This window comes from Artemia franciscana, unplaced genomic scaffold, assembly GCF_032884065.1.
Source record: "Artemia franciscana unplaced genomic scaffold, ASM3288406v1 Scaffold_999, whole genome shotgun sequence".
NCBI lineage: Eukaryota > Metazoa > Arthropoda > Branchiopoda > Anostraca > Artemiidae > Artemia > Artemia franciscana.
This window is the reverse complement of record NW_027069067.1, coordinates 132001-147111: the sequence shown is the minus strand read 5'-3', so window position 1 is coordinate 147111 and position 15111 is coordinate 132001. Positions and strand designations below refer to the sequence as shown.

Below are 15111 nucleotides of genomic sequence, written 5' to 3'. Positions count from 1 at the left end.
TAAGAAAATAACCAGTATTATTTTAATCAAATAGAAAATTTGGAAGACTTAGAAGGGATAGTTTGGAGCGAGACAGATTAATTATATCATTATATTTTTTTATGTCTATACCTACAATTGAAGTTCTTATCGTCGAGTGTATGCAACTGCTAGCTATTTTTGAAATGATTTTAAATTTAAATCGAGATTGAAAAAATAGCCTACAACTTTTAATAAAAAGTAATCCAAGTTTTTTGACACTTTTCAAGATTATTTCCATAAGTTCCATAAAAATATTTCTATGTGATTTAACAAGTTTTTGGAGATTTTTAAATGCTAGCCACAGCTTTTTTGCTTAGAGTTAATAAAATATCCTTTTTAAAAGAATTTTTGAACAAATTCACAATTGTAATACATTTGCAAGTGCAAGAGCTTAACTACCATTAGTTTAAAAAGTCTAAACAAAGGATACTAGGATTTTTGTCGGAAAAATATAAAATAATGAAAAGTCTTCGAGAAGAAATTTAAAATAGAATTGAAAGTACAAAACGAAAGGACAAATCATTTGCAGAAAGGCTTTTACCCCCTGTAAGAGAGGAAACCATATATCATTAAATAATACGGGAAAAGAAAATAATCTACCCTGTTGAGTAGGAGAGGAGTCGTTTTTGCAAAAAAACTGTAATGGTAGAAACTTAAGAATTGGGTGCTGGCAACCAGGTCTGCAAGATTTTTCGAACTAAAAATCCTGTTCTAGCATCCAGGTTATCATGATTAAACAACCACTATAAGGTTATTTCATCCTCCCACTTGGATAATCAAAAAATAAATTTGTGAAAATTGTTAGAAAGTGAAAAAATCTCTGGAATTACATAGAAAAGCTACTGGAGAGAGTGTCCACCTTCATAAGATAGTCAAAACTGACTTCCCAAATAAACATATAAACAAATAATGTATGAAAAATTATATTTTGTTCTTGAAGGTTGCAATTTTTAATGTTATTATTGTTCATGCTTAAGACTACAATAGATTTTGCGGGAGTCAAATAGTAGTTTAGGCGATAAAAAGATTTTGGGCTGAAAGAACACAGTATAAGCTGAAAAATGCAATTAAAATATAAGGTTTTTGGGATGAAACATGTTATATCCCCAAGTTTTTTCCAGAGCATGAAAGTAATTATTACATGGTCACAAAAAAGCTAAAAAAAAATCAAATGGAATTGTAAAAGTATGGAAAAAAAAGTATTTTTACCCATTTCTTGTGAGGAAGCAAGGTAGAATTAGTTTTGAAATAAGAATGAGGCGAGAAAATAATAAAAGTATGTGAGTGGGTTCCTGGCATATATTAATCTTTTTCTATTTAAATGAAAATGTAACTTGGAAAATATATAATAAATAGAGGGGGAGGAATTTGAGGGATTCAATAGAGGGGAGACCATTAAAACTATTAAATGAAGCCTAAAATAATATTTTTCGATTTCCGGGTTCCCACTACCAGTGCTCTCTTGACGAGGTTGCTATGCGATATATAAGACATCTTCCTGAACAAAATTAATTATGAAATGTTTCGACACAAACAAAATTCTCATATACGGTTCAGCAGATAACAGGTGTTCTATTTAAATATTTCTAGCATCGTTGAAATAAAATTCCAGGGTTAGAAGAAAATCCAGATGTTTCTGTGCACATCATAGGACATTTTCAGGGTTAAGTGGTCTGGGAGTCAGATAAACAGAGACATTAGAAGTCCTACAAATGACCACCATCTTATAGCACCAAATATTATCTAAGAGCTTCTAATTGATGTCGTAACAATGGTATCATACCAATTGATATTTTTACAACGATTACGTTCTAATTTAGTGCTCAAAATGTTTATGTTCCAATTGATGTGACTAAATTTAAACACCACACAAGAAGCATTAAAATCATTGTTTTTGGAATTTTTATTCTAAATTTACATTTGCATTAAAGAAATAGTAAACAGTTGTCAGTGGATTAAAATACCCATAAATATGATATCTGTGTGATATATATTTGATATTTTCAAATTTCTTGCTAAAATTTATTTTCACAAAATTTTATCATAATTATTTTATTTGTATTTTAGGAACATGAACTGGCAAGTTACTTTATGTTTCTTAAAAATCAGACCATCAAAATCATAAAACAAAATTATACTGGGATTTGAATAGGTTTCGTGGACTTGTTGTTTATTTTACTTTCTCTTAAACTTCAATACAACTGTAGCTCAGTATTTTTCAGTCTAAACTAAACATTGAGAGCTAATACAGTCCTTCATGATTATTTCACACTATTTTCACTTTTCTCCGTATCCCTCCGAAATTATGATAATAAATTCTTTTCAGATACCAACAGATGGTCACATAACATTGGAATTCAATTATTTGTCATAAATTTCATGAACTAATTCGTTTTTTATCATGAGTACTTTTCTGGGGGGATGGAATTATGATGTCACAAGTGAATGTTGCAGTGAAGAAGACGAATAAATACTTAAAACCTGTTTTGTTTGAGTCCTAATCCATTTCTTTAAGTTTATTTTAAAAATTGTCTCTTTTACATATCAAATATATCATGAAAAGAGAAATCACCAATGCAATAGCACAAACACACACAAAAAAAAAAAAAAAAAAAAAGAGACAGAAGGCGAAAAGGAAGACTGTTTTCCTAAATTAGTGATTAATATAGACCAGCACTTGAATGAGTGCTGGTCATCAGTTGAAGCCATTGTTAATGTAATATTTTATAAGCCAATTATTATTTTGAAACATGAGAAACGTCTCACTTTATAAGCCATTGGAATTATTCACAGTTTATTTTCATATTTTTTTTTACTAATTCTTCTCGAATAGTTCCAACTGACTTATAAATATTCTGGCTACAAGCTCAGGAGCAAAAAAACTATTTGCTACTCAATGAAAACATACATTGGAAATATATATACTTTTTTATTTATTGCCTTCAACCTGTTTTGAAAAGTTGTCAGCCCGGATGTCTTATTAAGCTAAATTCAATGGTAGCTCCTTCTGATTTCAATGCTTTTGCTCAGTTTTGCACATAACTTGTTAGTATAGCTTCGTAACTCTAGAATTACCAAGTCCATGGCTAATAATCATAAATACCCTAAAGGTATTTTGTATTGTAACTATAAGCAAATGCTTGGGAAAATTCGACAATTAAAGTTTCATATAATTCTTGCCTTCTGTATTTTATTATTTTTTTGCATAAGATTTAAGGATACAAAAATGTGCTTGTCTTTTGAACAGATGGTTTTGGAAAAAGTGAATATGGACAGTGAATGTTTAATCAGACATATAAGGTCTTCAAAAGTTCTTGCTCCATCATCGGAGCCATATAATCTTGCCAAGAGGATCGATAGTCATCTTTCTAGTTCTGATACTTCAGAATCAATTCAAAGCTTGAAGAAGGAAATAGATGCCCCCTGGGTTCAAGCTCTTATAGCAGTGGAAACATTTGTACCAAAGGTACTAGACTTTCATAATCATTATTTTGTTTGTACCAAATTCTTTTTGAATAATTATTTAATGTGAATAAATACTTATGAGTTTAAATCTTACCTTCAAAGATATATTCGTTTTGATAATAACTTTTGATATATTGTGCCTGATAAAATCCAGACTCTGAAAAAACTGTCGAAGTTCACTATTTGTTACCATTTTTACACCAGCTTCTTTTTTCTGTCTTATAATTTGTTATTTCATTTAAAACAATCTCATAAGTTTTGTCTTTAATCAAAAAGCTAAAGGTTTTTTTTTATCTTATCCAAATGTGTTATTATTTCTTTTGCCTTCTAAAAAAGTAAAACAATTATATCATTGAACGAACTGTCAGAGTTTTTCTGTGTTAACCATTCATTTTAAGAAGAAACATTATATTGTACTTTATAACTAATAACTTGAAATGTTTTCATTGACAGATTTTGGGCTCATTGGGTAATAAATTCACTTACAAAAACTAACCACGTAAGCAGAAATATGTTGTGTTAAGGGATCAGTTAACAGAAGAAAAAAGGTAAACTTTGTCAAAAAGCATATAAAGAGCACGACTTTACAAATCTGAATATGCTGGAGAAGGCTTGACCTTAAAGCTTTCTTTCTTTTCTTATTTGTTCCTGGATCCAACAAAAATAAAAAGCACAAAAGATTTGGAAAAAAAGGTGACAGCTAAGAAATATATTTTATCACTATTGAATAAACCCTCAACATACCACAAAGCTCAATCCTGTAGAAAATTATAGTTTTAATTCTTCTTGAAAGTTTTTTTTCGCCACTTTATTATTAATTTTGTGTTCATTATAAGAAAAAGTTCTCTGTAGAATCTATCACTTCATTCCTTAATTACAGAGAAGTACCATTTTTTTCTGTCAGCAGAAAAGCCGTTGTAGTTTTTTAACTCATTAGGCTAAAACTATTAATTAAATCTTTAATTGGCTAACTATGAGTTCTGTTTATGGTATCTAATCAATCAAATGTATTTTTTCAAAGGGATTCAGGGGTTATTGATCTGAACGTGATTAAAAAAAAAAACAAATCAGTTGGAGTTAATTCTGAGATATGTTTAAGTGAAAGATTTCAAAGAACTGCTAATTGTCGAAAAATTAAAATATTTTTCATACATTATTTAGATCTTAAGCTTCAGAACGGGAGGTTTCGTCTTCAGGGTTCTTCTGAACCTTTATGGATTATTGTGCTACAAAATCAAATGCACTGAAAAATTGACTCTCAAGACTCCGATATTTTAAACAGTTCGTGGTAACGAACTGTAGGAAGGAGCGACCCGGCTCAATAGTAACCAAAACTCTAAAAAATTGAATTTTGATACCAATAGCTACATCAAAAGAATCTTATTTTAATGCTGGTCTTAAATATATGAGTTTAATCAAGTTTAGTTATACCCATCAAAAGTTACGAGCCTGAGAAAATTTGCGTTATTTTAGAAAATAGGGGAAAACACCCCCTAAAAGTCATAGAATCTTAACAGAAATCACACCATCAGATTCAGCGTATCAGAGAACCCTACTGTAGAAGTTTTGAGCTCCAATCTACAAAAATGTGGAATTTTGCATTTTTTGCCACAAGGCAGATCACGGATGCGTGTTTATTTGTTTTTTTGTTTTGTTTTTTTTTTCCCCAGGGGTGATCGTATCGACCCAGTTGTCCTAGAGTGTTGCAAGTGGGCTCATTCTAACGGAAATGAAAAGTTCTAGTGCCCATTTTAAGTGACCAAAAAAATTGGAGGGCACCTAGGCCCCCTCCCACGCTAATTATTTTCCCAAAATCAACGGATCAAAATTCTGAGATGGCCATTTTATTCAATGTAGTCGAAAAACCTTTTAACTATGTCGTTGGGGACGAATTACTCCCCCACAGTCCCCGTGGGAGGGGCAACAAGTTACAAACTTTGACCTGTGCTTACATATAGTAATGGTTATTGGGAAGTATACAGGCGTTTTCAGGAGGATTTTTTTGGTTGGGGGGAGGGGTTGAGAAGAGAGGGATATGCTGGGGGAACTTTCCATCGAGAATTTGTCATGGGACAAGAAAATTTCCATGAAGGGAGAGCAGGATTTACTAGCATTATTAAAAAAAAAACAATTAAAAAATAAATATGAAAAAGCTTTTTCAGCTGGAAGTTAGGAACAGCAATAAAACTTAAAACAAACAGAAATTATTACCCATATGAGGGGCTCACCTCCTTCGAATACCTCGCTCTTTACGCTAAAGTATTTTTAGTAATTTCAACTATTTATTCTACGGCTTTTGTGATTCTGGGGTCATTCTTAATGAATTGGGATAAAATTTAAGCTTTAGTGTAAAAAGCGAGGTACTGAAGATGGGGCGAATCCCCTCATATATGTAATAAAAACATGAGAATACAAAAGTTCTTTACGTAAGCTAATTTATAATTTACGTAAATCTTTTACCAATAAAAATATTCGTAAGAAATTAAAAGTTATAGTTGCCTTTTTAATTAACCAGTAAATTGGAGGGCAACTAGGCTTCGTCTCCCGCTCGTTTTTTCTCAAAATCATTCGATCAAAATTATGAGAAAGCTATTTAGCCAAAAAAAATATATATATACAAATTTCGTTTTGATTATTCCTCTGCGGAGAGCCAAAATCAAAACATGCATTGATTCAAAAACTTTCAGAAATTAAATAAAAAAACAAGTTTTTTTAACTGGAAGTAAGGAGCGACATTAAAACTTAAAACGCACAGAAATCACTTCGTATATGAAAGAGGCTGCTACCTCATCAACGCCCCGCTCTTTACGCTAAAATTTTTTACTGTTTTAAAAAGAAGAATTGAGAGAAAAAGTCAAACTTTAGCGTAAAGAACGGGGCGTTGATGAGGTAGCAGCCTCTTTCATATACGAAGTGATTTCTGTGCGTTTTAAGTTTTAATGTCGCTCCTTACTTCCAGTTAAAAAAACTTGTTTTTTTATTTAATTAGACAAAGAAAGTGGAATGGAACAGCATTTTCCCAAAAACTACTATTTAAAATATGGGCAGCCATCCGGGCACCAAAAAATCTGTTGTCAATATCTTTTGGAAAATATCTGGCAAATTTTCTGCCGTCTGTCCAAAATGCCCAAACTTCAAGACCATGCTTGATCGGGTGGCAATTTCTTAAATCTGGTATTTTTTTTCAACACTAATTTTTGAAGTTGTGGAATACGGAATAAAATAAGATATGCCTTAACCATCCCTCATTGAAACGACAATGAATTTTCATCATACGACTAGAGCAAAATCTTACCTCTTCTACACTGGAGACTATATATGAGAAATTGATTTGTTATTGAGGAGAGCCTATTTTTCACTCTTTAGATGAGACATTTTGCTTCTAGTTTTTACACAAAGACTAAGGTGGAAACGATAAAAAATGGGAATTACTCTCCTTGCATAGAACTGTTGTGAAAATTAATGATTAACTACTAGACTAGCGTATTGTTTAAACAAAAACAAGTACTTAAAATAGAAATAACCATATGAAATTTGACGTAAATACATCTTTTCGTAAATAAACAATGAACCACACTCACTAATCATGATAAAATGGAAGATTATAGAGATAGAATTAAGATAGAATTCTATCTATCCATCTATTCTATTTAAGATAGAATTAATATTGAAAATTTAAATTAAAATATAGGAAAAAGTTCAAATAATAATAGAAGAAATAAAACTCAAGAACAAACACTAAGATATGTTTTTAATTGTAGTATTTATTTTATGGCTTGTCTTTTATATCTTCCTGTTGATTTTTATTTGCATCTATAATGTTTTGGTGTACAACGATAACTGTTCTCTAGACGTCTTAAAAGGAATATTTTCGTTGTGTTTTCTGTGTTTTTCATTAGTCGTTACTATCCATGTGTGTAAGAAAACACATCAACTATTTTACATGATGATGAACGATAGATAGACCAGATTTACATAAGGTATTGCATTTCACGTAAAAAAAGGCACGAGATACGATAATAGTTATTGATTATCTTGTCTCTGAGTTTGATGCATATTCTGATTCAGAGATTTAGCAAAATAAGTTAATCTATTTATTTAAGAATAATATGAGCCGTAGGTTAAATTAGCCCTCTAGGTAATATGGAAAATATCAGAGAGTAGACCTGATGGCTCCACTAGAACAATTCTTTCAAAAAATATTTATTACCATATCAGATTGCAAAGGGTCAACATGTTGCACGTTAAATATGTTTGGATTCTATTTTAGGTCAATATTTTAAAAATAGTGGCGAGCTGAATTCAAGTTTTACTTCGCATTTAGAACAAGTTATTCGACATGGTTTAAGCTGCAGAATATCTTTAATAGTTACATCATTACTCTTCAATCGTATCTTGAAAATCAGAGATCTGGTTAATCCTCATAGATACCAAAGGTATTTTTTCCCGTAAGGAAAATGTATTTCACTTAAACACTAATTTGGATGGTATCCCTATCTTAAGACTTTGATCTAAACTATTAAAAGTTCACCCTTCGAGTATATGTCCTTTTAAAGGTACAGAAGACATATGATTAACGTTTGCTATACCACCAACGTTCCATGGTTGATGGTGTATCAGCCATATGTGGTCTATAGTAATGTAAGAAATTAATACAGTATGCTCACACACCATTTTCTAGAGGAAATATTAATCATGATAAATTTCAAGAAGCACATTGGCAAGACATATCACCACTTATTTATTTTCTTAGTCACATAAGATAAATTTGTCGAAGTCACAAGTTCGACATTTTTCCTGGTAGTAAAATCAAATATCAAAAAATTATCAAGGGGATTGACTTCATATTATGACGAAGGAAAAAAGGCCCCCGTCATCACTTTATTTTACCAAATTTCAATCTTGGCTTACAATCTTAATTTCTTATTTTTACACATTCTTAACTTTAAAAAAAACACCATAAATCCCGGCAATTATACTTTTAACATTTCCACTGGTACCACCGTTATTAATAATATTACTACCAAGGTGAGTGGAGGTTGTGAAGGGGACAGCACGTCAAGTGGCCAGTATCATCCTTATTCCATGAGAGCCACCAGGTGCATGTTATATCATAGGTAAAAAAAACTCAGGTATCTGTTACGCATTAGGGGATGAGTTTGACGCAATCATGCTTCAGTTGCTTCAGTATTATATAGTCATATAGTTGTTATTCTTAATAAACTAAGGGTTCGGGAAAAACATTCAAGAATCTTTTTAACCCCATTGTTTTTTTAAACCTTCAGGGGAACCACTAAATCAAAATTTTTTCTGGTGTTACCGAGTATGCTCTTTTTTAAAACGTTCAGAGCTTCTATTCTTCATGATTTCCTAGGATTTTGCTTAATAGTTTCTTTTAAGAATACCTACCAAAGCCAGGGGGAGAATTTTCACGATTACTGTGGTTGTTACGTCAGAGGGCATGTTTTCTAAGAGATGCAGGAGTTTTCCCTTTTAAAAATCTTAGGGTGTTATAATTTTATGGTGTTATAATTAAAAACCTATGAGGATGAGGCCCCCAGGATTTTACACCCAATACTTCCAAAATTTCTCTTTCAAAAGCTCTAAGGACATGTTTACTTCAGGATTTCTAAAATTTTTCTTTAAAAATTCATCGGGGCTTCTTCATCCTAGGATTTCCTTCCTTTTTTCCTAATAATTTCCTTTTTAAAAAAAACTGCACGGGCTTGGGCTTTTTTACTTCAGAATGTCTTTGAATATTCTTTAAAAATACTTCAATGCTTTTTTAAAGCCACTATAATTAAAGATTTCTAAGATTTCCTTTTAAAAACTATCAGGAGGCCCTATTCCAACCAAACAAGGACATTGTTCTTACATCATCCCAACATATTTGACATTTATTAAGGCAAATTTTTGGCCCTTTTATATGAATAAAGCAGTGGGAGAGACTAAGGATTCTATAGAACAAAGAATCCCCGTTATTTCCTAGAATACATCTGCTGCTATTCTAACGTGGAAGCCAAGTGATTTCTTTGTCTCTGGGGGAGGGGGCACAAATTAGCTATTAGAATGGAATTTACATCAAGCTTTTCTTATATTCTGAAAGTGACATATCTCAATATAAAAAAAAACAATATCGCTAAAAAATGCCAACAGGTAAACCTTTTCTTATATATATACCCCTACCAAAAAAATTTGAGGTACTAAAATTCCTTATATGGAATAAACATCTAGGACCCATCACCCTTCCCTCACTAAAAAGTAATCTTATTTTTCCGTATATTTATTAAAATCGCTTTCAAGCTGGGTGGTACAAAGGCGTAAGGTGTGTTAAACCATTAATAGTGTAAACCAAGTTTTTTTGAAAACAGCTGCTATTATACTTGTGACTCCATCTTGTTATACCCCACCCCCTACACAAAATTTAGGTACGATATCTGTCTTTATTGAATTAACATCAAAATCCCTTCCACCCATGATAGGTTTTATTGCTGATAGAATAATCTTGTTTTTTCTTAAAATATAAACCTTTTATGTTTTTATTTTAAAGCACTTTCCTGTTAATCGAAGTAGCCTGCTAAAAAGGTACAAACAGATACACTAAGTTAAACCCTTAATGATCTATATGGCCTATTTCTTATCTACAGTAGCTCTTCTAATATTTGCATGAAAGGGTACTTACCAGTAATCAGATTTGAACACTGTGTTATTATATTAGAATCGAAAATTGGTGTGTTATGGCTCTACTTCACCCTCGATTTCTAGCGAAAAAAGCTTAAAAAAGTGTATTTTATCAATGAAAGGACTAGATTCCTTATACTAAAAAACAGCAAACAAGCCTCCTTTTTGACAATAATTTAAAGTAATTTGAAATCTGCCCTAGTTGTAACCGTAAGGTTTAGTGATTGTCTAGTTTTGTCTATAATGTGTATATCTCATATGATTCTAATTTAGTTATCTTGAAAAAAAGCTTAGAAAAATAAAACAGGGTTCTACACGCTTACCCTGAAAAGCGATTTTGAAGTCCGTACAAGACCTTTTTTATCGCCATTTGAATAAGCACTAAATTTCTCAGATGGCTGAGTTATGGTAAATTTTTAAAGCTTTCCTTTGAAAAAAGCTTCTTTTATCCTTGCAGGGAATGAAAACTATTTCTTACCTTCAATAATTGTATATAAGGTTGACATTATAAGCTGGAGACGGAGGATTTCTGACAATGATAAAGAAAAGGGGCATATTTAACTATTGACATTGAATGAAACATTTGTAACAAGAATAAAATCAAATTTAATCGGGGATGATAAAAGAAAATACTGAGGTAGATCGAATTCTTTACTTTACTTTGAAAAGGTTTTATCCTCGCTCGATGTGAACGCTATGGTTTCATACATGAATATAGAAAGGAGGAAAGAATGAGTTAAGTGGGGTCATGCTGAATTTAGGCTCAAGTTATTTAAAAAAAAAAACATTTTATTACAAGAATTTTATTTAAATACTTGAGGGCATGAGCAGCTATGCATAAGCACTAGAATAAATTCAAGAAAAGAATGTCGAGAAAATGTTTTCCTTACTATATAGGACCTATGATATTCGTTAAATCGAATCTTTTTGTTCCCTAACTAAAGTTAGGAAAGTTTAAATCTCTCATAGAGCAATGGTTTACGCATCGAAATTTTCGAATCGGTATAATTATCCCCCCTTTAAGGTGGATTGGAAACAATGAGTGTGAGATATTTATGAAAAGTAAACTACAAACTTTTAAAGAGCTGATAAATTTATATGAGAAAAAATATATTTTAACAGAGTACGTTTCTTTTTATAAGAAAAATTACCATAAATTAAAAAACAGAATAATATAATAATAATAAAATAAAATTCGCAACATGAAACAATAAAATTTTTTTTTTTTACGTTGACCAATGCTCTCCCTTATCATAACAACTCAGGATTATGCAAAGCAATGAGACCGCGGTCCCTATACATGGTGATACCGGCAGCCCCTCTGTGTCTCCAAAAAGACCTTCAGTCACCATGCATGCTTGACCCTTATGATCTGTTGGGCCTATATACTGTGAAATTCCCAGGCTCTCTATGGCCACTATGTATAGTGAAGATTCGTGTCCTTCTTTCACCCCCTCCCAATTATTAAGATATTGTAAGGCTCTCTACACCCTCCAACCAAGGTGGAGCTGCTAGACTTAAAGTAAGTAAAATTTAGTAGTATTTCATATAAAGCTTATTTTTTAGACCTAAAAAGTTAATATTTTTCTGGCTAATTTTCATTTCTTTTAGTTGACTATTAGAGAATGGGGCCTCTTTCAGTAGTTTTGAGGACATATCCCTTCAGTCTCCCCCCAAAATATCTTAAAGTAATCCATTATCCTAGTAATAAGTAGTGTTTTTTCTTGACCAATCAAGCATGTTGAAAACTTATTCTTTTACTATTTAGGGGGAACTTTTTTAGGGAGAAGAAATTGAGTGCATTGCCACAAATATGTTTCTTTTGTCAACTTAATAATGGAAGGAAATATCAGGGTGGGGGAACTTCTGGAAAATGAACTTTTCATCATACTTTAAAGGCAAAAACTAAACTTTTATGTGAGATAAATTTGTTGGACTATTAAAACACTGAGGATCTAAGACTAATCTAAGGTTTACAGACTATTAAGGACGTTTCAAAATTTTCAAGCTGCTTTTGTGCCCATTTGGTGCTAAAAGATGTGAACTTTTCACCATGCTTTTCGCTATTAGTACTCCTTTGAAAATGAGGTATTTTGACATCTGCTATTCCACTATTACCTCTAAGAAGAAGTTTTTTTTTTTGGGGGGGGGGGAGGGTTAGAGGCTTAATCCCAAGATTAATAATGAGAGAGAATCAAGAGGCCCTCAATATGAAGGGTACTCTAGGGAAATAATTAAGAAATAAGACATTTTCTTCAGGTTAACAACTAAAAATAATGCATTCTAGTGCTTAAAATTTTTCGAAGAGAAGATTTTATTTTCCTTAGATTTATATTTCTGTTCAGCATAATAACGTTCCCTGTGTAGCATTCCGCCATGCTTGTGCTTATTTCCCTGATGTGCCTGTAATATGCTTTGCTTACGTAATACTTGTGTTGCGCTGATACGTTGCTTTATTTTATAGGTAGCCTGGGTCAATATACCTTAGTATTACAAACATTGAATGGTGTCAGAAGTGCGATCCCTAAATCACTATGAAGGACCAGCAGCCAAGCATAAACTGGGATGGTAGCTACCTTGCTGAAGAATGGAGTCACAGCATTTCGAGCTGATGTTCATCAGACTTCTTGCAGAAAAAACTAAAAAGTTTGTTTGCGCATATCTTCTGATCTGGAATGGGGAAAAAGGCAGAGAAATATTCAATACCTTTGAGCTTAAGGATGGTGAAGCTCAAAAAATAGAAATTCTCCTAAAACACTTCTGGAAATACGCCAGTCCAAAGAAAAAGACTGTCTTTGCAAGTTTTCTCTTCCAAGTATGGGACCAGTCAGAAGGTGAAAGTGTCGAATAGTACATTACAGACTTAAAGACATTAGGTAAATCATGTCTGTATAAGGGACGGCACGAGATGATTCGAGATGGAATTTTTGTGGAATCAAAAACCAGGCAGTCAGGGAGAAACTACTGGCTGAAGGTGACTCATTGACAATAGAAAATGCTATTTTAAGATGCAGAACCCAGGAGATGGGGAGAAGTCGGGGAGAGTTGGCAAGTAATGTTCCAAAAAATGAAGAATGCTACTTCTGTGGTGGAACATCCTCTCTTAAACTTGTTTGCCCAGCAAAATGTGAAAGATGCTCACAGGGTAGGAAGCCAAATCATTTTGCCGAAGTCTGTCGAAGCGAGACTGTGAGTGAGCATTGTTGTACATATTATTCTGTTGCGCTGAATTCGTGCCAACATTTTCCATGTCTTAAAGATTCATAAAGCCCTCTAATTCAACCAAAAGCCGTTCCTGAAGCCGTTTACTGAGACTTTCTTAAGAAACGTTCTGAGGCAATAACAAAGGTTGAAAAAGAGACCTTTAAACTCATTTTCTATTCGGGCTTTGGAAAAATGTGGTAGTATTTGCACAATAGGAGTTATTATGACTTTGGGATCGACCCTACAGTTACATGCTCCAATCATTGCAGATTAATATTTCACATATTAATTGTGAAATGATCGTAGACTTCAATATGATACTTTTATAAGAGAAAAAATTATAATAAGCAAATAAAACCTTGCCGGTGGCAGTGCTATGAAGAAAATTTCAAAAATGAATCATTTTTGAATTATATTACAATATTTGTGAGCTCCAATGGCTGGGGGGAGGGCGTTCCCACATTGTCCTGTAACGAGTTTGGTGACACCCCCTGCTCCCTATTTCATATCTCTATTGTGTGTTTGTACATAGTATACCTTCATACCTGCTAGCACGCTTTGGGCAATCTATTTCCAATTTAAGATTTTAAAAATAACAACGTATTTGGAACCTGTCACTTTACAACCTCTGGATAAATAGACTGTTCATGTTGGTTTAGTTTATTTGGAGGCTCATGTGCTCACCATTGTCAAAATCGTCTTATCAATTTCCAGTCTTAACTTTTAATAATAATATATCAGTGTCCCCATAATTAACTTGAGCTTCGCCCTTGAGCGACGATTTTGACAATGGTGAGCACATGAGCCTTCAAATAAACTAAACCAACATGAACAGTCTATTTATCCAGAGGTTGTAAAGTGACAGGTTCCAAATACGTTGTTATTTTTAAAATCTTAAATTGGAAATAGATTGCCCAAAGCGTGCTAGCAGGTATGAAGGTATACTATGTACAAACACACAATAGAGATATGAAATAGGGAGCAGGGGAGTGTCACCAAACTCTTTACAGGACAATTTTTATGTGAGTATTTGTTGAAATTTCGCAAAAATTATTTAGTGCTAAAAGAGAGTGTCATACCCATTCACTCTCAGAAATAAACAAAAATATATACAGTTTGAGTAGAGAAAAATGTTATATTGACCATATCAGATAAAATCTGAGCATGCTCGTGCAGTGTGAAGGTACTAAAACACGGTCATTATCTTACTTCAGATCGAAACGTATGTGTAGAGTATAGTCGGCACCTCAGTCTGGAAAAAGTTCAATAGTTGGTAGGAGGAATTCACTGTCGATTAGATTTTTTCATCTCTATTTTAAACTGTTATACTTTTATTTGAAAACGTAAGTGAAAAACTAAAACTATATCCTTTCGCTAATTTTTCCATTTAATTTCTCATTTTTTGTTTTCTTTTTGAAGACATACAAATATTCCTGATTCATCACTTATGTATCCTATTCAATAATGCAACATGGTTTTGTAGATAGAAAAAATCATATTTACATTTCTGAATTTGCTAGTGTCAGATTAGATCAGCAGGTCTGAATGATAATATTACTCAGTGATTCTTAGAGAGTGATTTAGGCTTGCTTTAAAAATGGAAAATATTCCTATTTGGAATATTTCTCTAATCTATTCTAATTTAATAAACGTAAACATTAAAATTTCTACAAATATTTGAAGCTAGTTATATAAAATATTGAGAAACAACTTGATTTACATTGCCTAGGCTACTTAATG

General features: G+C 32.4%; 1 protein-coding gene across 1 annotated transcript in view; it reads left to right on the top strand.

The window, feature by feature from the left end:
• Nucleotides 1–3063: 3063 nt before the first annotated feature.
• LOC136043788 (uncharacterized) overlaps nucleotides 3064–15111 on the top strand; it is a 98013-nt gene continuing 85965 nt past the window's right edge. Inside the window, exon 1 of the mRNA XM_065728703.1 lies at nucleotides 3064–3487. Within this exon, the coding sequence (XP_065584775.1) occupies nucleotides 3104–3487 (384 nt within the window). The 5' untranslated portion in view covers nucleotides 3064–3103. The remainder of the gene's footprint in view (nucleotides 3488–15111) is intronic.